Below are 26,667 nucleotides of genomic sequence, written 5' to 3'. Positions count from 1 at the left end.
ATTATATTATGTAAATCTTGTATAAAATATAGCTGTATCATGTTCTTTTCCTATTTATCACTAATGCACACTTAATTACATTATGTACACATGATCACATATCTATTTATTCTACAGTGTGTGGAAACGTTTTGGATGACTCACCAACATCCACTGAAATGGTTTATTTACAAATATCCTCATTCATGAATATGCAAGAAAAAAGCTTGCAAATATGTGTCCACAATAAGGCCACTATGCATGAAAGGGTTAATTGATTCATAAAGCACTTTACTGTTGTTAGACGTATATGTTAATATATCAGTGGCTACTTTATAATGTTTCAGACCCACGTTTTTGAAAATGAATCAATTATTTTTCATAAATACTCACGTTTATATTATTAAAGCAGGAAGCCAGCATATGTTAATCGGAGTAAAACTTAATTATAAACTGAGGGGAAGTAAGTTAAACAGCAAATAAGTGAATATGCATGCCACTAATAACTAACACCATAAATGAGCAAAATATCTCAGAGGTTTTAAGGTTCATTTGACGGAACCGCACCGGCATTAGGACCCAGCGAAGTCCTGGCCGACGAACAAGTCGCCGCCGAGTCAAACTGTAAACTGTAGCGGTCACTGTGACTCACTTGGCCGCTTAGAGACCCACAGAGAATCGCCGAGCCCGTGGAGAACACCCCTCACTTCCTAGTTACTTTTTGAATTAAGCGACTAAGGGATTATAAGAGGAAACAATTAGGGAGATAAAGACGTTTTCAGGTGACATGGACTCTAAACGCCAGAGCGGTAAGTAACAGTCCCTCAGTAACAAGCAGCTTTATGTTGAGAAGTTTTATTACAAAGCGTCAATAGAGAGAGAGCACCAGTGAATGTTTTACTGAATACAATAAATATACGACTAAGTAGCTCACAAATAAAACCTACCGAATAAACGTGACACCAAAGAATAAACACTAAATAATGAAACTTTATATGTTACTGTACATGTTTATTAGATATAAATGAACGCTTAAAATGTGAGAAATGGACGGACCGGTACTGTAGTTTCCTCTGATTCAACTAAACCGAATTGCGCCTCGCGCCCTGTTCCGCTGGAGTACGCTGGCGTGATGTCATGCAGCCACGCGCCTGTTGGTGCGCTGTATGTGTGTGTGTGGATGGAGGAGGAATCCTCAGGTAGAGTGATGCAACCTGATGCCAACAGAGTAGTGCCCTGCTGGAAGCTGCGCTGCTGGAGAGGAAGCAGCAGCAGCAGCAGCTGAATGGCTGCTCTGTTTTCCAGCCTTCAGGCCACAACTCTGCAACAGGAAGCTGCGTTATGTGACACCAGGTGATGAAGAAGTCTCATCTGAAAAATCTGCGTAAGATGAAGTAAAATCCACAAAACAGCCAGAACAGAAAATTAATCAGAGCAATATTGTAATGGTATTTTTAAGCAATTGAAACAAATTCTGCAAGGAAAGGGTGGATCTCTAATTTAACAAAATTTATTTATACAGTTTGATTGGCCATCGATGATGGTCATCATAAATCTAGCAATGATTTACTATGGATTGTTTCTTAGAGCACTTAGTCATCAAGTCAAGAATCACTTCTGTCACACCACATTATATTTGGGAATGAATTTTCTTGTTTTTACTCAAACTAACTGTCCATATAAGTATGCCTTAAGCATCTACCCCAGTTCTGTTGTTTTTGCATGTTTCAGTGGGGGAATAATAGTGTACAACTAAGCCAACATGCACAATGCCCTGAAACTTCACTAAGACTTGTTTTCCTACTGTTGCATGCTAAAATATTACAGGATGAAAATGGCACACAAACATCCTTGCATATGTACGTAACCTTATTCAGAACAAAATTATGTATGCAGCTAACAGTGTAGTAAAATAGAATAATGGATTTTAGTTAAAATATCATATTGATTTGTCAGTTTGTTCAGGCCATGTTGATGAAATGTCATAATTATTAATTGCATTTGAAAAACTTAGACACAACCATTTCTCTTTGTTTAATAAGTCTCAGCAGCCTTCACCTCCAACATGGATTTCTCACAATTCCTTTTCCTTTTCCCCTTCTCCCACTGCCCACCCCTCTTTTCCATTAGTTTCAGAACAGGAAAGTACAGACTGTGATCTCATGATTTAAGTTCAAATTTGTTACACAGTAAAATATCGTAACTTTAATAAACAGCTGCTGTTCAGCTGTTTAAAGTGAGAGTGAGTTATCCTGCAGATCTTCTACTGTTTCATTTTCTGTCACAGAAATGTTGAGTTGTTTTAGACAGAAACTGAACCAATCTGATCAGAGCTGATGTTTATTAACAAAGAACAATATCTGGGTTATATCAGTTACAGGAGAAGCTTCCAATTGTCTGATGTGGTTGTTTTATTTAGCATTCAAATGATTGTTTCCACAATTGATAAATCAGAAGAAAGGCATTTAATTTTCTGTAAGACAGAGTTTAACCACTGATCTCACAATATATGTTCTGGGAAGAGTTTTACTGGTGACAATTTCATAAATCATGGGATCTGTCAGTAATTATATATTCTGTGCACTTTGAGTGAAGTTATTTTCACTTCACTGCACTCAACCAGATTTATCTTTTATTGTTATACCAAAACACCATCTTTCCCATGCATCAGTGTTACTGCAAGAACATTTTCAGTATTTACATTTATCTGTTTTACACTGCGGGAATAAATGAGATATATTCACAGAAGCATTTGGATGGAAACAGTTTCAGTGAATCAATGACAATAATCAGAAATCACATGGCATCTGAGTGCACTTCAGTCTGGTATCAGAACACAGCTGTACTTTTAGTTTGATAAATCCCAGTTTTCTTTTGCTGTCTTCTTCTCTGAAACCAGGCTTCTTCCATGTAAATAGCTTTCCCTGGCATTGCACATCATCCTGCTGAACCCTCCTCAGTCCATCAACCTTTCAGAGTCACAACAGACAAGGATGGAAAAGTGCAATACATTTTCTGAAAATACATATAAATAGAAATTCATTTTGTCACGGAGAGAAGCATAACCAGTGACCGCCTACCTGATAAAATCACATTTTTTACAAAAGTCTGGGGTTTCATCTAAACTAAATCTGTGCCACATTGTCTGGTCCAGTGTTGAGCCATTCCATGTCTTGTTGCTCTTTTTGATTTATTATCTGCATCAAATGATAAGATACTAAAAGAATGTGCAAAAGAGAATTCCTCTTCTGTTTTCCCACAGCTGTTTCTTTTTACGGATCTTGACAGCTTGGTTGTGGACTTTTTAAAGTGTCTGACTGAAGGCTAACCCCAGGCGAGCAGTGACACCATGTACTGTTGTCGTGAAAATATGAATTACGGGATGCTGAATTTCTGAAGCAGACTCTTGTCTCGGCCATAGCTGCTGGGGCAGCCAGGCTTTGAACTCTGACCTCCCTCTGAAGAGGATGGGTGTCTGGAGAAGGGACGGAGTCAGATGAGGGAAAGGAGTTAAAAGGAAAAGGGTCTGAGAGGGAGAAACTTGGGGGAAGAAATAAGTGGAAGAGAAAGTATTGGATTCAGAGAGACCACTTGGAGTTAGTGTGGGGGAGGAGGTCAGAAGAGGAGCTAAGCAACAGTTTCATACACTTTTAAGACTTGAATTTATCTTTACTTAAAGCATATTGCCCCTCCTATTGTGTACCTCAGGCAGCTTAAGTTATGGAAGCAACAAGCAAGCCATTTCATTATGTCAGTATACTGCACTTCTGCTGGAAGTCGTGGAAATCTTCTAACCAGGGGGGATATTTTGAATGAAAGATGAAAGTCAAGGAGGTGCTTAGCCTTGGATTTGTGTTGATTGATGGGTAAACGTGTAATGGATGGGAATGAAAGCCTCAGGCTGGAAGGACAGACGTTCTCTCTGTCAGCTTGCTGCCCATAAGCATTACTTTGTGAGATAAACAGCAGCAGCAGTCCTTGTTTTGTTTCCAGCTGCAACCAAACACGCTAAATCAGTTCAAATGATAGTCGCATGGCCCAGATCTCATGACTGGCCTCCGTCAGGAAGTCGGTCGGGAAACACGCAAAAATGTATGCAACAAAACACACACACACATTCTCAATAGTACTCTTGTGACTGTATGGTTGCTTGATTAGTAAGTAAAAGAAGCACTGTGTGTGTGTATGTGCACCTTTTGGATTAAGTTAATCACTGATGAGGGAAAAAATCATTTGGAGAAGAAATATGTGGTGTTTTTGTTTTAATATGGCTGTGTGTCTGCATGTGTGTAATAAGGGGGTAACAAAGATCTCACTGTGGGTGAGACCAACCACAAGCCTCCAGAACAGCTGATTCTCAGCCTGTGAAGCCTCCGGTCCCCCGAGAAAAGATGGCCTTGACTATTGAAACAAAACATAGACCGAGGCTCAGTCTCAAACTCTATCAGCCCACTTGTGCCGTTGTTTCCTCTGTGACTGATAACATTGGAGAGTTGTTGTTTTGATGACCGGGCACGGATGTAACATCTAAAACTTTGCTACCTCTCAGATTGGAAGCTTCGTATTAAGTTTACTTGGAAGCTTAAGATGGGAGACGGACATATGAGGATGGGAGAGAGAATGTAGAGAGCAGATGGAAGGAAAGTTTGCAGAAACAGAAGATGAAGAGAGAAGAAAGTGGGAGGAAAAGACAGAGAAGGTGAGGCGAGGCTCGCAGCGGGATAACAGAGAGAGTGGAGATCAGGAAGGAGCGAAGAGAAGCCTCTGTCGACAGCTTAGACAGGAAGCCACAGCTGCACATACACACTCATTTACACACGCTTACAGACAGCTGCTGGAGATCTGTCCTTTAACCTTGAATGCCCATGGCTCGAGACGACGCAGCTGTGCTGCACCACGCCTCTCCTTCTCTGTGTGTAACTGTGTGCTAGTTCCTGTTTTGTTTTGTTGGAGTTTCTGACTCTCAGTACAATTGTTTGCTCTGGTCTTGCAGAGCATTGTGGTCATCTAATTTTGGCCCTTGCAGAGACAATGGAGCATTGTTGGAGAGATTGGGGGTGCGGAAGAGGCTTGGGGGAGAGTGAGGGCCTCGTGAGGGTCTCTGTCTCTACTTTGTGTGACAGAAAAAGGGATTATTTTGATTTTGGTTCAGCTTAGCATGTCGTCACTGTTCTTTCCTTATCTAATTGCAGATATTTTTTTGGTGCATATTATAGCAGCTACATTTGTTTAACCAGAATTTTGCAAGCTGGTGTCATGATTTCTACAACAGCCATTAAAAAATTTACCTAATTTTCTTTATAGTTCTATTAGGGCAGGGGGATATGACGATATATATCATTTAGATAATAGAAAATATCTATTGTTTCACATGAGGCTCTATCGTTTATGCCACAATGAGGTGCTTTACTGCAGTATGTTATGTAAAGATGCTCTTTACAGCATCCACGCTGCAATACATAAGCAAATATGGAGAAAGACGGTAGCAGACATGTTTCAGAGTAGGGTAATTTACTAAAAGATGACTATCCAACCAAAAATGATGAGCTTGTTCATAAAAGAGGGGAAATTTCTGTCCTATGGATACTAAAAGACCGACGTGGAACCAACAGTACTAGCTCATAGTCCCAACAACGGACTCCAACAAAACTACCGGTAACTTATTTTGGCACCTGCGCAAGAATCAGGATAAAGAATACAGAATAAAGAATAGAGTCAACGAGCAGAAGCCACAAAAGCAGAGTCAAGTGGTGGTGAAAGGTCTCATAATAAACTCCAGATGCAAACGCTGCAACAGCATTTACCTGTGAAACGCCATACGGCCATAGTTCCTCCAGATGAAAGGAGATCACTACTTCTGTTGCCAAGCACATCTGACAAATAACTGATGACTGACACAAAGTTACACAAATAATTTTATATTGTTATGTATATCATTATGGGGATATAACAGGAGCTATATCGTGATACAAGATTTTGCTCATATCGCCCACCCCTAAGTTCTATCAATTCTAAAGGACAGGGAGTGAGGGTCAGCCTTCACTACATTTGTCAAGATAAAGTATAATAAAGCCTCGTTGGTTTTCCAGTATCTACCTGAAAGTGTCCTTCAAAGTTTTTGTTTCATATTTTGAGCAAATGGTATGTAAATTAGATTTTTTTTCCACATAAAACAGCATCATGCATGCTTTATGCATATGTCTGTAACTTTAAATACAGCCATAGTTCCAAACAAAGTTGGGATGTTGTGCCAAAAGAACAACAGTAGCAAGGCACTGTAATGACAAATTTTATTCACAGTAAAACATAAAATGTATTTTGAATATTGAAAAGGGAATATTTGACTATTCCATGAAAAATTTAAACTCGTCTCGATTTTGATGGTTTCAACATGTCTCGAAACAAGGTGGGATGGAGTGTTTACCACTACCTTGCATCCGTTCTTCTTTTAACAAAAGCCTGTTAACATCTGGGAACTGAGGCGACCAGCTGTTGGACCTTTAAAGGAGGAATGTTATCCTGAACTTTTCTGATAAAGAATTCTTGCGGTTTAACAGCTGTCATCTAGATGTAAGCGTACGCTGCTCTGAAACCTGTACATGCTTTTCAGCCTTAATAATCTATTAATATGTCACTATAATAAATCAGTTAATAAATTAATAGTTTAAGCATTTCCCCTTTTTTTTTGTGTGAAGATCTTGAGAGTTAAATGCAACAGAGTACTAACTACAAAGTCAGTAACAGATACGTATTCATATACTGCAGTAATCTGTATTGCATTTCAACTTCATTTGCAGCTACTGCACCATATTCTGACTTTAAACAAGGCAAAGAAAACTGGATGAGTTCACCAGTAAGGACATTACCGAGTAATTTGACAAGAAGATAAAATAGAACAAGCTGAATATTACTAAATCATAATAAATATATCAACCAAATCAACTAAATACAACAAATTAATTTAATAAAATAAAAATGTTATTTCTGTTAAATATTTTGTCTTTAACTAATAAAACCACAGTGTCCAATAAAAAATACAGTTTAGTATTTAAAACATTGTGGAATTTATCAATAAGTTGACAAGGGAACATTTTTACTCTATTCACCAAAAATATTTCATTCATTTAATATCCGAAGCGCTTAGTTCGATTAAGGGTCACGGGGAGCTGGAGCCTGTCCCAGCAATCTTTAGGGGGGGAGAATCAAAAATATTTATATGTTATAAATCTCTTTAAAGAGCATAGTATAAACTTCAAATAGCCATGTTGCATACATATCTGAGTTGAGTTATAGATAGGAACCCTCAGCTTGATCCTGCTGTACTTTATGTAACACAATAGATAAGTGTTGTTTTTATTCATTTTCCTACTCTTGTTTTTTTTAATTCATTTTATAAGATATAGAAAACGCTGTAAAACTAGATGCAGCTGCGGCAATGACACATATATCAGTGCAAATCCGTGTGTCTCAGCTTTCAGAAGGATTCCATCCATCCGTACAATAGACAGTCGAAGGGTTTTAAAGGGTTAAATTCTATTGTAAATTGATAAAGACTTCCTAATGCAACATGACAGTGTAAAATTAGTGCTAGTCTTAACCCACAACAACACTAGCTTGCTGCTACATGTGATCTTTTATTAAAAGCTTCAGTTAAAAGATGGCTCTTCTCTTTTTATCATCATTTCAACTCTGACTCATGTACCTGAAGTAGAGTCCAACGCTCATGCCTGAAGTGTTCGGTGCTTTCTGCAGAGCTGCTGCTCCATTTTACAGTTAGCTCGGTCTTAGTCTTTTAATTTTGGTTTGACTTTGAAATGATCCCATACTTGGCATGTTTTGACCTTTTTTCTGGCTGGCTCTTTTGTTTGCTCTGCAGCTTTTCTCCTTGCTCTGTTTGCTCCATCACTTCTTGCTGTTATTGAACAAACAAGCACACTCTCATTTACTTGAAGGTAATACAGGAAGTAAGTTATACAGACAAGAAGTGAAGTTTTAGATGGAACATTTTTATTTATCTTTTCTTGTTAAACAAAGCTTCTATTCCAATCATTTTTTGTAAAAGATGAAACTGAATAAATTCATTAAAAGTTGCAGCCCTAATTTTGCCTTTTCTAATGTGCCAGTTCTAAAGAGACTAAAGTACTCCTTATCTTCCAAGATGCAGACTTTTGAATTGGGTCCAAAATAGTTTTAACCTGCATTTGTAGATGGATCAGCAAACTATTTTCATAGACAGTGATTTCTGAAAGCATTCCAGAGGTCATGCAGTGATTTACATCAAAAATGTTGCCTGCTTTTAACACAGAGCTTCCTGAGAACCTGCAGATTACAGACATTCATTATTGATTTTCACCCAGGGCCCCTATGTGCAGATTTTTTTTTAGTTCCACATACATTTCCATATGTTACTGTCATCAAATGCATCCACCCAGCCATGTTCTTAATCCACTTTCTTCTTTTTCAACATGTCCTGTCTAGTATTAAAGCAAAATTATGGTCTGGCTGCTGTATTGTGCCAAAAAACTTAGCTTTGTCTTGTATTATTTTGTCATTTTTAATTAGTTTTTTTCTGAAGTTACATGCTGGACCTGACAGACAGGATAAGAGAGAAAACCACAGAAAACAACCACAACTAGAAAGAAATTAAATAAACGTGTGTTTGTGTGTGGGTGCGGGTTTGTTTCTGTGTGTATGGATGAGTGCTAGATAGCGGTGTAACAATACATCTATCTACATCGACATATTGATCATGTGGTCAATGAATGAACCAATGAAATCAATCCACAAAGCAAATGTCCTTTAAATACTGATTCAATAGTCACTGATTAAACACAATTTTATTTGGGGAATGACTGTTTTTTGAGTTCTCCTGGCATGTCGTTTGCCATTATTACTAGTCTGTCTTTCTTATAAAACAGTTGTTTTAATCTAAAATAATTCATTTTAATATTTGAGTTTAGGAATAAAAATTGAGTTTAGGAATAAAAATTTTGAATGATATTCTAATTGCTTTTTTTTATCATTAGATATGAATGGAAATGACTGAGTTTAGTTACGTGTAATATTGTTTCAGTCAGTGGATTCTAAATTGAATCGAACTGAAATCGGATCATGACTGGATTTGAGATATCTGCAAATGTCGAATTGTTATACATTGTTATCCATTACATTAAGACATTGTACTGTGATCAAACCAGTGATTTACAAACCTATACTGGTTGTGTTAAGTGACAGTCAAAGGCCCCACAGCAATGGCGTATGGGTTCCAGGGGACCAGGGATAGCGGCCCACCATGCAGCAGCCCCTTAAGTGTGAGCTGAGAGCCAAAGAAATCACAGGACAGACACAAACAACCACAAAACTAACATCCAAGGACACTTCAGAAACACCAGTTAACATGAGCTGAGGTCTGAACCTGAAACCTTCTTCCTTTGAGGTGAAAGTGTCATCAAATTCAAGATGCCTGATATTATTCATGAAACAGACAAATGACCCACCTTAATTTTCATGTGTTTTTCACAATGTATTATTAAGACAACACCTATGTGCGAGATCTGTAAATGATTGCATTCTGCTTTGATTGATGTATAATTTAAACTTTTTTAGTTTGGTTTGTGAATAAGTTAAAGTCAATGAAAGATTTTTTTTCCCAAAGGACATTAAGTTAAAGAAAAAAATACTTCTTAACATTTCAAGCATTATAAAACTTTTTTTGTCCATTGTAATGTTTCAAAAAGAAAAAAAAAAAAACACCATAAAACTCGAGCGGGCAGTCTAAGGAAGCTGAGTTCTCACAAAACTTACCTACAAATTTCTTGTTTGGAGAATGACTTTGAACAAGTTGTGTCAAAGACAGGGCAAATTCAATTTTAAAGCTTTGTAAATTTTCTTGAGCAGGTTCCAGCAATCATCAGCTGTGGGTTCTTCCATTCACCAGCCAAACACTTTATTTAATCCTACAAAAGAAGGATGTGAAGAACTTAACAAAGAGCAGTAATTAAGAAACAGCACTTAAGACACGCAGTGGAGGTCATGCTGAGGTCTGGATATCAAGAAAGCTTTCTGAGAAAATGGCTTGTAGAATTCCTAGAAAGAAAAAAAGAAAAAAAGGCCTTCATAAAGATGAGTGGTAGCGATGTTGCATCGTTCTAACGATAGACACCTGCACAAATACAACCCCCATGGAGAAGGGAATTAAATGAAAAATTGACCATCACCAGTTGATCTTCATCAAATTCAGCATTGTACATTGTCCTCAAACAAATTCTCTGGGGTTCCAATTGGCTGACATAAGACAGTTCTGTCAGTACAGAATAAATGGCACATTAGTTTATGATTAAAACAGCAATTTCAAAATGTTGAGACCAGAGACAGATAGAACAAGCACTGAGCTTGTGTTGACAATGCATTAGCATGATTAGCGCTTATAATAAATTAATTTGAATACTGATAAAGTCTGCAAACATCACACTGTATGCAGAGAAAGCTGAAGATTAAACAAATAGCTTTTACTGCAGGATAAAGATCCTAAACACATATTCAAATCCCACAAAAGACTATATGAAGAGGCACAACATTCGTTGAGCAATAACAATATTAAAAATCAGCAAGTACAACTCATGATAGCATGGCAGATTAAACAAATATCCCTAAAAAGTGAAAGTTTTCAGGAGCTGTGGTATTAAATAGTAGAAAAACTGACCATACTTTAAGCATAGGTTTAAGTTGAAAAGAGTGTTATTATCTGAGAATGAAACTAAATCTCAAAAATATCATGAAACTCTTTCAAAACCTTTTAAATTCACCTCTACAATGTTAAAATGAGAATACTTAATAAAAAGTCACTATCAGGAAACACACTGCCAGCATGTGGTTTAAGCAAATGTCAAAGATTTGCCTTACAAATCCAGAAACTGTGTTCTGTCCTGTCTGTAGTCCAGCAAAGGTTTTTCATCCGAGGCTCCATTTCCTTCAGGGAAGGAAGCTTCCTGCCCTCTGCACCTAAGCTTCTTCTCTCCCCGACTCTTCCCTCCTCTTTCTGTCTTTGTCGGCTCTGAGCAGGCAGGATGTGTGAGAGTAAGTCACGGCATTTGGAACAATGTCAAGGTCAACTAAACACACAAACAGATGCACAAATTCACACACACACATATTCACACAGGATGTCAAACCTGAACACAAAAAGAATTCATTTTTATAAAGAAAGCAAAATATATTCCATCCTGTCCATGGGCAGGGTGATTTGGAGGGCTGTTGAATATCTCAGCCATCAGCTGTTGCGACAGGCTTTCCAAACAGGCTTCATGCCCCTCTTCAGCTGCCAGTTCTGCTTGTACTGGCCTGAAAGACCAGTTAAATTGATATTTGATGCACTTGGTGTAACAGCATAAGCATTTTAGCTATGTGAAAGAGGCTGCAATATGGGATATTTCATAATGAGCTCAAGGTTTTATCAGCCAAAAGACAATGTTATTGATGCTATGTTAATCAAATCAATGGCTTTTTGGTTGCTAGTGGTGTTGGAGCGCCTTGTGAATGAGCTCGGCTCTCTGCTGAAGATGCTGGACCATGAGACAGTCAGTCCTGCTACTGCTGACAAGATGGCCTCCATTCGCAACATCCTGGACTCACTGCAACTGTCAGGTACAGATCCCTTAAATGAAATTAACGGTATTTTGCTCATCTTTAAAGATGCGCTAACTTTCTGACCTTAAAAATCTGCGTTCCAGACTTGTTCGATGACACAGTGACATCTGTTTTGTGTATTTCTGGAGCTGCTGCTGCCCAGCAGCATTCCGAGTCTGCACTGTACAACTTTTATATGGGGGACGCTACGTGACATCGCAGCAGAGTTTCGCTTCACGCTAGAAAACGCACAGACTGTTGAAAACACAACGCCGCTGATTCAGCAAAGAAACGCAAAAAGGTTAGATGAGAGAAAGGAACAAATCGTCTTTTGCTGGCTGGAGAGAGCTAACAGGTCAGTTAGGATGCAAGATGGATGACGAATTAGCCGTCGATAGTGGCTGCGTGCGACGGAGAAAGTGGCGGACCTTCTGTAGTGTCTTTAAAGGGAAAAAAGTTGAACATATTAAACAAATGAATTATTTGTCTTTGTAATCTGTCAACGTGTTACTGTTGGCAGGGATTACCACCTGTACCGGTTTTTGTTGCAGCAAAGTTGGAGAAGCTTCTGATGAACACACTTTGTTGCTTGATTGCTTTGTTGTGCACCCTTTTGTCCAATGTTGAGCAACTTCAGCAGCTTTGTTCTAGTTCTCCAGCCTATTCAGATTGTCTTTAAATGCTCTTCTTGAGTGGCAGTGTGCCTGATATGCAAAAAAAAACATCTATATCTCTCCTCAACTGTACCGTGCGACACTAAAAAAAAAAAAGTTACTCTTTGCACTGAGTGAATACTGAAATTGCTCTTCTACCAACACGTTCACTTTTACAGCTGACAAATGAAATAAATTAGGTCAGCAAAATCTCAAAGCGAATCATTTTCTGTTCTTTAGTTTGCCCAAAGAAAAAGTCACAATCAGTTCACAGTTTTTTCACTGTTGACACTTCTAACTTATTTTCCATTAGGATTTAGACAGCACAAAGAGCATTCATGTATTTGTTTCTACAGTAAAATGCATTGGACCCAGAAGCATTAATCTGCTTCTGTAAAGCTGTTTCTAAATTGTAATTTCACTGGGGGGGGGGTTACTCACATGATTAGGTTTCAAGCAGCAGCTCATTTAGTTTCACACAGAGAGCAGCCAATGTGTCTTCAAACAAGAACAAAACAATCATTAAAGTCACATTACAAAGAGAAAAGCAGTGTTAGATTATCTCACACATACATACCCAAAAAAAGTTTAGTCAATTTAATTACACAAGTAAATTGCTTTTGTTTTTTCTCACATTTGTTGGTGATTGTTTGGCTTTTCTGACATGACTAGAACTGCTCAAAACAACATTCCAGTAGCTGCTGCTGGAAACATGGAACAAAATGCAGCATTTGTTACATCAAAGCTTCCTGAAGCTTTTACAGCAGAGCCTTGCTTATCTGGAAGTGTGCAGGAAGCCAGTTGGATAAAAGGATTGATGTAAGAGGATAATGAACTGCAAAGTTTAAAGGGGATAATGAGGCAAGGTCAAAGGCAGGGACAAACAGAATAACCTGATTGTTGACAAGAGTGATAATAAGCTCAGGTTGCCCTGAACAAACTCATGGAGAATCTGGAAGGTGTCAGACTTTGACTTTTTTTGACTCCTCTTATTTTCACTCTTTCAGTACAAAGTTTTGTACGTTCCCACCTGCATCCGTTGGTTATGATGCTGATGCTGTTATTGTGACCTCATAACGGGACTGAATTAATAACCCTAATTCTGATTATTTTTCTTACTCTCAATTTTTCTTTTCTACAGTCAATGGATCAGATGTCTACATGAACAGTTGTCTCTATGGAAACGGCACTAGCTTTGTAGAGTCTCTGTTTGAGGACTTTGGTTAGTAAACCTTCCAAATACCAACAAAACAGTCCAGTTTCTCATTATTTCTGCTAATTTTTTATACATTTCCAGTCAACATACCACAGCCTCTATAAAATGACGAGACATATGATTATCTGTTATTCCACCAGACTGTGACTTGAATGTGCTCAGTGCATCTCCAGTGGAGCAGAAAGAGCACAAAGTTGAAGAGGACAAGACCCATCCTAATAAATCTGTAAGTGATTTACTCTGCATCCTGTATTCGACCACAGCATTTGCTCCTCGTGCGCTTTTACCCACAATTCTGATTTTCCCTCATCAGACACCAACCGACACGCCTCCTCCCCTACCAACTACACCTCTTCCTGATGACTACTACGAAGAGGCAGTTCCTCTAGATCCTGGATCCACCCCACAGTACTTCACAACCAGTATGAAACAACCAGTCCTCTTATGTTCCCATATACCTTCACTGATCTGATTAACTAGAACCAATCAGCTTTCTCTCTTCCCTCTTAACAAATGTCCCATTCCTTAGCTTCGAGGAACTCTGTGGAGGAGGATGCCTACTATGAAGATGCTGACAATAACTACCCCACCACCAGGATTAATGGTCCTCCCAAAAGCTCATGTGAGCCTTCCCAGCCTTGCTTTTATTTTACAGTAGTTACTGAGGCTTATGAATCAGTGGATGGTTTGTAAATTAATCAGCTGTGGTATTTTGATGTCTAGACAATGACTCAGATGCTCTGAGTAGCTCCTATGAGTCCTATGAAGAAGAGGAAGATGAAGCCAAGGGGCGGGACTCATCTCAGAGATGGACGGCTGAGGAAAACCCAGATGGACCAGTCAGAGACTGCCGCATCTGCGCCTTCCTGTTGAGAAAGAAACGCTTTGGCCAGTGGGCTAAACAGCTAGTAGTTATCAGAGACAATAAACTTCAGGTGAAAATATGCAACAATTAATAGCGTTTATTCAAATATTCACATCAAAGGATTCAATTTATGACCATTTTTAGGACAAAATGTGAATTTATAGGTTACTCATTGTCAAGTGCAATACCAGTATGGACTGTAAGGATTTGAAGATTTGATGTACTTCCCTTCTCCATTTATATCTGAATCTTGCTCTCTGCCTGTTGTAGTGCTACAAGAGCATCAAGGAGACCACTCCCCACACAGAACTCCTGCTGAATCTTTGCAACGTCATCTATGTTCCAAAGGAAGGCCGGAAAAAGAGGCACGAGTTGCGATTCTCGCTGCCTGGAGGCGAAGCTCTTGTTCTAGCAGTTCAAAGTAAAGAACAGGCACAGCGATGGCTAAAGGTACATTAGCTTGCTTTATCAGAGGACTGGGGTTGAGACATAGAAAAGCAGAGGAACCACAAGAATCTATGGCTGAAGGAAAGAACAAAATGTTGCTTCTGGAAGTAAAAGTTTCTCTTTCTGGGTCCAGGTGGTTCATGATGTTTGCAGCCAGTGTAACAACGCTGAGGGACTGAATGGATCCACTTCTCCCATTATACAGAGGAAGCTGGAACTTGACAAGGTGTGTGTTTGTGTGTGAGTTACAACTAATTTATCTACAGTATATTTTTTGTGTTTTTGCGTACCGCAAGATTTGCTCAGTCTCAACTTCTAAAACACTTTGATCAAATGAGCGATGCCTCTTCAGATTTAGTTTAGTTTATTCTTACAACGCCTAACTCAGTAACCGCGTTTACATGGAGACTTTTACTCCATTCGGTTTGGAATCGTTCTGATTTAAGATTTTACGGCAGCTGTTTACATGGTAACTAATTAAACTGATCTGCTGTGTACATGCGCTAACATTTAAGCAGAATGCTCCTGTCTGACATCGCAGAAAGTGGTTACATCATAGGATTTATCAAAGATGGAGAGGTCTACAAACTGATCATCGCAGTTGTGGTTTTTGCAGTACTTTCAAGCAGCAACTTGATACTAATGCGGACAAAGGAGAAAAATGTGTAGAGACAGTGTGAATTAAAAACAAACTTTCTGCTACTGTCCAGTGAATTTATTTGTTTGTTTGTCGTCATCTTCTCAAGTAAGGAAACATCATTTGTTGCGTGTTTACATCTCATCAGAGCATGTGTTGTAAGAACACAACCTGACAACTTTCTTCTTTACATGATACCACAACCGGTTTAGGAAAGGAATATTCTACCTACTTGACACCAAATAAAAATCCTTTAGGTTTGACGTTCTTCATCCAAATGAGGTGTATACATGGTTAATTTTATTCATGCCAATAGAGCTTTCATAGCGACTGCTGTCGGTATATTTGGCTCCATGTAGCTAATGTAACTGAAGCCGAGTGGTATTATTAATGCCACTCTGAGTCTGTAGTTTTTACATGTTAGTGTTGCTAATAAATCACTTTCCGCCCACATGTGAATATTTGGCACTCACTTTGGCTTTACAAGCAGAAAGTGAGGTGATATTTTTGCATTTGCTGAGTTTGTTTAATTTTCCAAAAGTTCTAATGTGCTTCAAAAAAGTGAATGAATAGTTGCACAGCAGTTACACCCAACATACACGCATTACACCCAGTCAAATATAGCACCCAGGGATGTTTTTTTTCAATGTCTGTGGAGATGATTTGCTTCGTAAAAATAATTTGTGAAAAAAAATAACATTCATTCATTCATTCATTGCCAGATGCTGCAGGCTGACAGACAGGCATCAGACTCAGACAGCGGGCCAACGGCAGATAATCAGTCCACTGCACAAGGACCAGGCCGAGATGCCACTGACTCACTAAGTAGGTGTAACCTCACAAGCTATTAATAACATGTAATGACACAATGAAGTTTTCCATTCAGTGTTTCTGTGAGTGATTCCCTCATAACATCTAAAATACTGCAGATGTTGGAAAAGGTGCCACTTGTTTTACAAATGCCAACCTCCTTGAAATGTTAGGTCACATTGCAAGAGTAGAGGGACTTTGTAGTCTCTGTAGCATATTTCAGAGCAAAACAAGTTACTGTATTTATGTTTTAAATAATTAAAAGTTTATTTATTTTAATATAAAATTAAATATAGCAAGATGTAGTGTGGCTGGACTTAACTCTACATCTCACACGCATTGTTGTTTAGTATGGAAGAGAGGATGGAAGGTGAATGAAGGAACTGCACTTTAAACCAATGCATCTCCATTCACAGTTTACGACTCACTTATTGTAGCTTTTTGCCCCAATCATATTAAATCAAACTTTATTTATAAAGCCCTTTTAATACAAAAGAAGTGCAAAGTGCATTACATACCAAAAACTGATTTAAAATATATATAAAACCTTACACTGAAATATAAAACATCAAAGTTAAATAAGACGCGCCTGATAATGCTCTTTTTCTCTCACACTCATCACACTCTGCACACATACAATTACCTCCCCTCAGTTTCTGCCTTCTCGTTTCTGTCCCTTTAATCCGTCTCATTCAAATGAGGATGCTGCTTTAGAATAATTTCTCAACATGCAGAGTAGTGTGTCAGCCTCTTTCTGGATGAGGACATTGCTTCTTCATTTTCTAACTTATCATTGGGTCTAGATTTTTTATGGCAAAGTAACCAGAAGTTAGCATTTGCTTACATTAAAGAGGTGTCTATTTCCTATGAACATTATGGAGTCACATTTACTTAAAGAAATTACACTTATAGTACAACCTTTGCATTAAATAATGACAGTACAGGGATCTAAAACAAATACAGAGTGAAAACAGGTTCAACCTCCTTAATTAAAAATCTGTACCTGAAAAGCTACGATAGGCAGCATGCTAGCAGCTAATGAGGGACCTACTAAAGCAATTTGCACAAATAGTTCATTTCTGAAATATTTATAGTACAGTAACAGTTCATAAAGACTTACAGTTTATTTGGGGCTATTTATTTCTTACTTCAGTTTGTCAGTAATCATCAATCAAAAACCTAAATTGTTCATTTTCACCTTACTTTATGCTGTTTTGAAGAGATGTTTAAAGAAAATAATTATTTTTATTAAACTCTCTTTCAAGAGCCTGATTAAAAAAAACAAACTTTTTGTTGTTTCTCTCGACAAAATTAGGAAGGAAAAACTCCGGAAATATATGATGCAAGTTAAAAAAAACTAGTTTAAACAAAGTCATGTTGTGTCAGTGTTCTTGCAAGAAGTTTACTGAACAAGCTGCTCTGAGCCATAACAGATATGAAAGAGAGGAAGAGACAGTGAGCGAGACACAAGCAGATATGACATCCTTCCTGTCCTCTTCCTGTAATTGTCTCCCACTGACATCATAGGAAGCTGAGTGAACAGAATGCTGCTGCACCTACTACACACTAAACTGAATTTGCAAAGTTTTCACATGTGTGAAGTTGTAAATATTGTTATTTACCTAGGAAGTTGCTGTATATTCATGTTTGCCTTAATTTCATGGAATGTTTTGCTTTTGAGTTTTAAAGTAATGACAATGTTGATGTAACACAAAAACAGCAAGATGAGACGACATCGTGGTAATGGAGAGTATGTTTGGCTTCAGACAGGGGGAAGCGCGGTGCATTTTCTGAGCTGACAGGGTCGATGAGCCGGGCAGCAGGGAAGAAAATCAATAGGATCATCACCTTCTCTAAAAAGAAGCCCCCTTTACCAGGAGAGCCTCCCTCCTCTTCCAGCCACCATGACATCCCCCGCAGTGGTGAGGACACAAACTAATCAAGTAGCTTCACTGCTGACTGGCTAGCTGATCAGTGCTGGATCATTTGTACCTGATGATTAGATTAGTTGTGGTACTTTTAGTTTTTCGGAGGTGTTTCAGAACTTAAGAAGAAATTGCATTGGGTATGTAGAGGATAAAGGAACAAGGAGACGTCTGTTGTACAGTCATTAAATGTTTTCTATCTTCGGTGAAAAGGAGAAAAAAATGTAGTTTCAGACATTTAAGGTCGCTGTTGTTCTTCATCTTTCTGAACCTTCTCTACAGGTTATCTCGGTGTGTGTCTTAGTGGGTCTTGGAAGGACCGTTGGTGCGTGCTCCGAGGTGGAAGTCTGTATTTGCAGAAGGACTCCGGGGACCAGCGGCCTCCAATCATTGTGGTGCCTCTCAAAGGGGCAAAGGTGGTACCAGGCAGCCTTGGACCTAAACATCCCTTTTCCTTCCGCATCATGCAAGGAGGAAACGAACTTGTAGCTTTAGAGGTGCAATGCTGAGGATAATTATATTGATTTACTTCTTTTTCTCACTCATGAACTTTTTGCTCTGCTGTTTTGTAAAGGGGATTAGCTTTCTTCTGTTTTTCCTTTTTTGTTGTGCAACCATATCTCCCAGATGTTTGGCAAGCTGATTTAACATTTAATCAAACCATATTCGTGTCTTAAATTGCATTTTAGATGCCCAACATTATTTTTCTTAATAATAATTACATTGTCTGTGGTGGGAAAAGTGATTAAAAATAATAAAACTTGTAATTTCAGGCGTTATATTGTAGATTTTGAAGTTACCTTGTTCAAGGTCAATTTTAAACATCTAAAAGTCCTACAGATTTTAAATGAATGTTTTAACCTTAACAAATGACTTTTCTCCATTAAATAAATTTGCAGATCAGTTCTTCAAAGACAAAATAATATTTTCAGATATCCACAATTATTTTATGTCTGATTAGGATTTAGTCTTTTCGGATTTTAGTAGCAAATATCTGTGAAGCCATTCCAGCTGGTAGGAATACCGATACCCAGCATATCATTGTAGTCAGTTTCATGTAAAACATATTGTCCTGATATATACAATATTACCATTATATAATATATATGATACAATATTACCATTATATAATATATATTATACCATTATATAAAATATATTTATTATTCAACTGCAGCAGTGAATATCTTAAATGCATTTTAAGAAATTGTGGTAAAGTTACCCATAAGGACATTTTTACTTGTTACTTGTTTATTTATCTTTAATGTTACATGTCATATCATATATATGTAGTGTGATTTCTTTTATATGGCAGAATCTGAAATATTGATTCTAACTTCCTAATGGTCTACATATCCAACACATTAGTTTTTACTTTAAAGGAAGTATATAGTAAAAACACAAATGCTTTAGTGATCAGAATTGGACATTGTTAATTGAAAGCCCAATACACAAAATATATATTTGAAGAGTTATGGCAGTTTGGATGTATGAGATGATCATGACAGATAGAAAAACTGTTATTGTTAACATCTGAAATGTGTTAAACTCTTGACACATCAATGTCTTGCTATAATTGTAAATGAGCTGCCAGCTAATTCTATGGTGTCTCAGATTTACAGAATAAAAAAACACCCTGCCTTTCTTTACCTGGCAGAGGTTTATTGCTGTCAGACTGATTTATTTTTCCACATGAGATTCTGATACTCAGTATGTTTATAGAGAAGGCATACTTTTATTTTTCTGGAATTAAAATGATTAAAATGTTTGTGTCCATCAGGCCAGCTGCTCGGAGGATCTCGGCCGCTGGCTGGGTGTTTTATTTGCAGAGACTGGCAGCACCACTCTCCCTGAAGAGTTGCACTATGACTACATCGATGTGGACACGCTCACTGACATACGGCATGCTGCCAGACACTCCTTTTTGTGAGTTATTTCCTACACTTTGTGGTTGAGTGCTTGCACTTAACCGTTTATTTTTTTGTTGTTGTTTCAATTTTAGTGCTGAAATTCACAAGCCTCCCTTTTGACACAGTCTTTTCTTTGCTTTGGTAGGTGGGCTACTACCATGGCTACATCCTCCAGCAGTGCCTCAATAGACTCCAGAACTTATGACGAGGTCTATGAAAGTATAGCGGTAAGAAAGATCACTCGACAGATGTTTGAAAGTAAAACGTGAAGTCATTAGGAAACCTGAAGTTTTTAATCTGTTTCTTTTCACTCATCCTCCTTCATGATCCTCTCAAACATTCAGCGGACATTTAAAGGCAGAGTATGTAAGATTTCGAGGTGATTCTTTCCACCACCAGGTGGCAAACACCAGGTTGTGAGCAAAACCACAAAACTGCTACCTCCACAAACGATCACAGGTTGGCAGTAATGAGCAAAACTCACCCCTCACCCCTCCTCCTTGCCAGCTCCAATGAGGGCAGGAATCGCTTGTGAGCTGTAGCTCAGAGCCGCTCTGCAATAAATGGGTTTATACTCCCCCTGCTGGTGGAAAAAAGTACCTTTTTTTTTACTGGTCAGAAAACATTCAAGAAGGGTCTTTGTCATTAATTAAACTTGTAATTTAATAACGCATCAAATATGGACAGACTGGAACCTACATGTTTAAAAAACTATCTAATTATGATTGTAGTTATTTTTTTAGTTAATTCATTTTTTAAAATACTGAAAATCTTACATACTCTACCTTTAAGCATCTGAGTAGACTAAAATGATTTTGTAACACCACATTGTTAATGCATAACAACCCTTGTTCGTTAAGTAGTTTTACCAGTTACCAGTATTTATGTTAGTTTTTTTTTCACTTTAGAGTAGGAATTTGATTTAAACAATAAGAAATTCAAACTACATAATTTATAACCAGTGCAAAAAAAAAAAAAACATCCCACCCCTTTATTTTAATGCAAATTTATGTTCTGTGTTGTGCATTGTCAGCCAAAAACACAAAAAAAAATCAAGTAATTTCAGTAAATGGATGCACTTTTCTTCTATCTGGCAGGATGAGGAGGTGGAGAGCACGACAGGCCAGGTGAGACGTCATGCTTCCTTCTCCAGCAGGGACTCTGAAAAAACAGAACAACAGGCCGCCATTAAGAGACACGCCTCCAGTGAGTCTCCTTCCATTTCATAATTCATTAGACGCGCTGTATAAAAATTGCATGGGAGAAATGTGGCCACAGCTGGCTGGCTCCTGCAGATCACGATGTGAAGCCAAATGACTTGTTATCATACAGCAGCGCCAACATGGTGGATGTAAATGCTGCTCTGTTTTCTCATAGATGTAAACCAGTATGGGCGGTATGGGAAGACACGTGCCGAGGAGGATGCCAGGCGGTACCTGAGTCAGAAAGAGGATCTGGAGAAGCAAAAGGAGGAGCTCAGAAAAGCTCTCATCGCCCTCCGCATGGAGAAGAAGGAGGTGAAAGAGGAGATGAAGAGTGGCACAGGTCAGAGAGAATTCCCCTCACACAGCACTGTGGACACTGAAGCAGGCCTAAGTAGGAGTCTGAGTGCAAGTTTGTGTGTGTGTGCGCAGGTCATGGCGTGGAGAAACGGTTAGCTGAGCTGGAGACGCTGTGTAAACAGAAAGAGGAGGAGAGGGTGGAACTGGAACTCCGACTGACAGAAGTAAAAGAAAACCTGAAGAAATCTCTGGCTAGAGGAGCGCTGGGTCCTCCTGCTGACACGAACATTAATGTCAAGGTAATATTTCCAAAAGTTCGGACTGTAAACTACTAATGTGCACTTTCCGAAACACTTTCTGTTTGTTGTGACGGTTCCTTATCCACAACACAATAAATCTGCCTTTACTTTTTTTCTATTTATTCATTTTTAATAGATGGAAACACACTACAGATGTCCATAAAAAAATTAATCATACACAACGCTAACATACTAAGTAGGGAACACTAATATGAGGTTTTTATTAGTCTGAGTTGGATCATAAAAACGTATCTTTTAGTCCAGAGGGAGATGGTTACTCACCATTATATTATTTACCTATTACTTTCAGCATCTTATTTTATTAGCAAATTTCAGTCTATCACAATATGTAATCACGGGTTTTCACATATTTACTTAACAAAGCTGTGAGGGTGAAAAACACACAGTTTTCATCTTGCTTGTTGACAGCGACCATCCTTGTGGTCTGCTCCGGTTGCCTGGCAACTTCCACAGCAGTGATTTCAAGCTGTTACTGCTTCTTATGGAGCAGCAGTAACTTCTTGGGAAAGCTGAAAAAGCATTTAATATATTGTTGAAATATCCTCATGTGTTTGCGTGTACAGGCACCGGGAAAAAAGGTTCAAAAGGGTAACAATGAGTCCGTTCCTGTCAACTCTGCATCTGAGCTCCGTAAACGGCCTCCGTCTCTCTACGCCTCCTCCAGGGGGAACGTCATGCAAAAGGCAAAGGTAAAGTATTTGTTGATACCACAAGTTGGGAAAGATGGTGGAAAAATGTGATCAGGTTAATTGTATATTTTAATGGGGACTTCTTGAGTGTTCCAGTGTTTAAGGCAAGCAAGAGGTTATTATTGGGATAGCGGTGTTTGCGGTTTAGAGAATGTCCCTGTTAGATAAACATTATAAAAGGAAAAAGCAAATAGATAAAACAATGCAATGTTAGAGGTGGAAAAAGAGGGAATACCTTGATGAAGAGTTCCACTGACATCTTGAAGCTGGCTCCCAAAAATCTCCTGTTACACCGATCTCATTCAAAATGCAACAGATCTGCTCATGAAGATCAACAAATTGCTTCCTCGTGCCATTTCTGTCAACAGCAATGTTCACTTATCAGTTTTTTTTCTACTTTTAAAATTTATTTCATTCTTGACTAGGAAGAAATAAGGACATGAATCAGGTTTAAAGTTTCACTTTCCAGCATCATGGTTTTGTCCAAACATGGGCCCTTAAAAGATCAATATGACTGCATCTAAATGCTGAACTCCAGGCTTCATAAAGGCAGCTTATGGCTATAGCTGAATACCTGAGTAATTTAGTTTGGATAATTGTGTTTGTCCCAGTACACAGCCCTTTCTGTCCATTCCATAGTAATATTCCCTCTTTCATATTTCACACAACAGACAAATTAACATATTGTTTATTTCACAGCAAAATAGTGATTTTTCTCTTTTTTTTTTAAAAGCAGTTTGACATCTTATTTTGTACATCCTACACACTGCTTTTCTTACTAATAAAAACATACTCTCCCTTGTGATTACCCCTCTTCTGCCTCTTGTTTTGTTTGTACCAGCTTCTTGTTTTAGGGTCAAATCTCAAGACAAAAACACTGGAAAATGTACCTAAGCCTGTTTAAAACCAGATAAATAAATACTGCATCATCTGGTTGTACTAGTTTTAATTTTAGCGTTAAGTTTGAATAATTCCACTTTGTATTATTTAAATATTAATACCTTTATGTGTATTTTTCAAGATAGGATGAATTAATAATAAAAAATTTTAAAAAACCCGTCATTTCCTTCTTTCTAAATGACCTGTTAATTTTAATGTACGTCATTTTCCTGAATGAAAATAGACAGACTGAAACATATTCCTAACGAGTAGCCCTGGTTAGGATTTGAGCTAAGATGTGAATCTGGTGATGGTTACATTTGGCTTTAGTTTATGTTGTCTTTAATGAAAGGCAGTCATTGGAATTTTCTATTAATGTTTGTTTTGCAAGCCTGAATATGTGTGTATGTGTGTATATACATATAAGGACTGAGATTCTGTATGAATGTTTCCTTCACTCTGTACTGTCTCATGGTTTCCAGGAGTGGGAGTCAAAGAAAGCGACCTAGACTGAACATAGCAGATCAACAGAAGGATTCTTGGAGAGAAAAATAAAAGGGTTTTGGCAGAAGAATGTGGAAAGAAGAATAAAATCAGCACAAACTGGCTGGCACTGAGGAGAAGAATATGAGGAGTAGATTGGACAACATACTCTTTTTAGACAAAGAACGAGCACACGGAGCATAATGCAGCATCAACCACTGTTAATATGACAGACTTGATATACCAGATAAGTATTAATCTGTTACAGTTTGTTTTGTTATATGTGTGTTTACATTTGCACAGGGCTGCAGAAAGAGAGCATGTAAGTACTGCATGGAAATGCGTAGCAAAGGGAGTGCGTGGTTAGAAACACTGTGAGTTTAGAGTTACAGGCAACGTCTCCTACAAACGCCCACTGGTTTTATGGCTTTTTTTTTTATTTATTTTTTTTTTTATACAAAACTTGGAAGCAAAATGTTAAAAAGATTAAGTGAAATGTTATTGTTATGACCGTAAATTATCATGTCTTGTACTAAAGCCTCTTTAAAAAAAAAACAACAAACAAACACACATTATAAATTAGTTACTGAAATAAACTATATAAATTTCATTGTTGTTAAATTTTATTGTTGCAATGTGAGATGATTGGTTTCAACTATTACAGTAGTTTTTTCATAGTGGACTTCGCACTTTATCTTGTATTTTGTAATTGTATAAATGAGTTGGAAATTATTGCACACAGCATTGCAGCCAAAACTTTTCTTTGTTTTATCTTTCAGCAATGTGAACAAAAAGACATTGGAGTAAATGGTTACTGTGGCCAAAAAAACATTGTGGACTCTGTTGTTTTATTTTTTTTTCTGCTTAAACATCTCCACTTCTAAATCTAACATATTAGAATATTTCTTTGTATTGATCAATCGATAGATAGATATATGATGAGCTCACATAGTAAAAACTCCAATAATCTGTTGATGTGAACTCTACTTCAATGATTTGAAGCATGAATACATATATATATATATATATATATATATATATATATATATATATATATATATATACACACACACACACAAAGTACCCTTGTTAAAACACCATCCCCTCTGGATTAATGCATTTCATGTATTGTACCAGTTTTTGAAAAAAAATACAACCTGAGCTTTTCTGTTTAACTTGGTCTACAAAAGCACATCCATCTATATTCTTCTGTTTCTGAGGTTTGCAGGTGCAACAGGTTCAGGAGGGAGAATCAGACATATCTCTCTCCAACATCTTTCTCCACCTCCTCCTGAAGGATCATGAGGAGTTTCATGCCCAGAAGGGACATAAGATCCCTTCAGTTGTCCGGATTTGCCCCAAAGGCCTGATACGAGTCAAACACGTCTATAAAACCTCCAAAGGGGAGGTGACCAGGAGGCTTCCTAATCAGAAACGAAAATCACCTTAACTGACTTATTTGGATTTGGAGGATTCTGCATCACACTCCCTCCAGATGCATGAGCTCCTTGCCTGATCTACAGGCTGAGCGACTTTCCAAAGGAAGCTCCTTTCAGCTGCTCTGATCTCATTCCTATAGTCACAAATGTGGTGATCGTAGAGCATAGTTGTCACAAAGATAGACATAAATAGTTAGAAAATGAAGGTTCTGAGCTCTCTCTTCACCACAACGGACTGGTGCATTATCTTATTACTGCTGACAATTCCCCACTCTGTCCATCTCTCATTCCTTCCCACTGTCACTTCTGAGCAAGATCTACTTCACTAGACGTAGTAACTCATTGACAAGGCATTCAAATTTTTTCAAGTTGACAGCTATGGCCTCAGACTTTGATTCCAGCTGCTTTACACTCATCACCACTTGAAGATCTTCACCCTGAAGAAGCTAAATGGATTCACATGATCTGCAAAAAGTAAGGATGGACCCCAGAGATCCCAAACCAGACCCTCCTCTCTCTGATTACAACTTGTTATCCTCTCCACGCTACAGACAGGACTGGTGACAAAGGGCAGTCCCGTCAGAGATCAACGTGCACTGTTAAGTTTGATTTTGGGGTGAGAATGCAGATGTATCTCTTGCCTCTTAAGGTGACCTTATAACCCAAAACAGCAACTCCAGCCGCACCCAACACAGAATCCCCAGAGGGACAAAGTAGTCAGCCTTTTCAAAGTCCACAAAACACATGTATGCGTATTCATGACCTGCTGAGCAGCAAACGTCCTGGACTTTCATGCACCACCGATGAGGCATTTCGTAATTCCACTTGAGCAAAACAGTGAAAATATGACTGGTGGTTTGATGGAACTGCCCCTTTCAGCATAAGCAGACAATAATAAACCTCACATCAGATGTGCACACAAAAACAGACACAAGTCAATTTACTTCTTTACAAAGAGTTTATTTTAGTGCATTTCTAGTTTGTCCACAGCAGGAACCAAAATATGAAGTTAATCTGTGCTCCCATTGGTTAACCAAAGTTATGGTCCAATACCATTGGTCCACTCATGTTCTGGTGCAACACTATTGGTCCAGTACTGTTCTAACACTCTCACATTGGTTCACTAGTGTTCTGGTATCACACTATTGGCTCACTAGTGTTCTCTTGTGGTCAGGAACACATAAAGAAAAGGAAAAAGAAAAGAAAAGAAAAAGGACCTTCAGCATGCTGCTACTGAGCAGAGGTCCACAGGCTTCCATGCAACAACAAACAAACAAACAGCAAGAGA

At 38.1% G+C, this 26,667-nt stretch overlaps 1 protein-coding gene across 1 annotated transcript; it reads left to right on the top strand.

Moving 5' to 3' along the window:
* The first annotated feature begins 651 nt into the window (after positions 1–651).
* Positions 652–24,729, top strand: LOC306761830 (actin filament-associated protein 1-like 1). Its single transcript, XM_079248136.1, has 19 exons — positions 652–788; positions 11,494–11,622; positions 13,399–13,479; positions 13,614–13,699; positions 13,787–13,895; positions 14,003–14,095; positions 14,197–14,408; positions 14,609–14,788; positions 14,919–15,011; positions 16,145–16,247; positions 17,999–18,154; positions 18,440–18,654; positions 19,938–20,083; positions 20,213–20,294; positions 21,165–21,273; positions 21,445–21,612; positions 21,702–21,868; positions 22,453–22,578; positions 23,940–24,729. The coding sequence occupies exons 1-19, from the start codon at positions 767–769 to the stop codon at positions 23,964–23,966; spliced, it is 2,304 nt and encodes a 767-aa protein (XP_079104262.1). The 5' UTR covers positions 652–766; the 3' UTR covers positions 23,967–24,729.
* Positions 24,730–26,667: the final 1,938 nt, after the last annotated feature.

This window comes from Telmatherina bonti (assembly GCF_933228915.1).
Source record: "Telmatherina bonti genome assembly, chromosome: 10".
Classification (NCBI taxonomy): Eukaryota; Metazoa; Chordata; class Actinopteri; order Atheriniformes; family Telmatherinidae; genus Telmatherina; species Telmatherina bonti.
Note: the sequence above shows the minus strand (reverse complement) of the source record. Positions and strands in the feature narration are given on the sequence as shown.

Coding starts and splice junctions, on each gene's coding strand:
- LOC306761830 (XM_079248136.1), top strand. CDS start 767: ATGGACTCTAAACGCCAGAGCG. Junction 20,084..20,212: donor GCTGCCAGACACTCCTTTTT/GTGAGTTATTTC, acceptor TTGCTTTGGTAG/GTGGGCTACTACCATGGCTA. Junction 20,295..21,164: donor AGGTCTATGAAAGTATAGCG/GTAAGAAAGATC, acceptor TCTATCTGGCAG/GATGAGGAGGTGGAGAGCAC.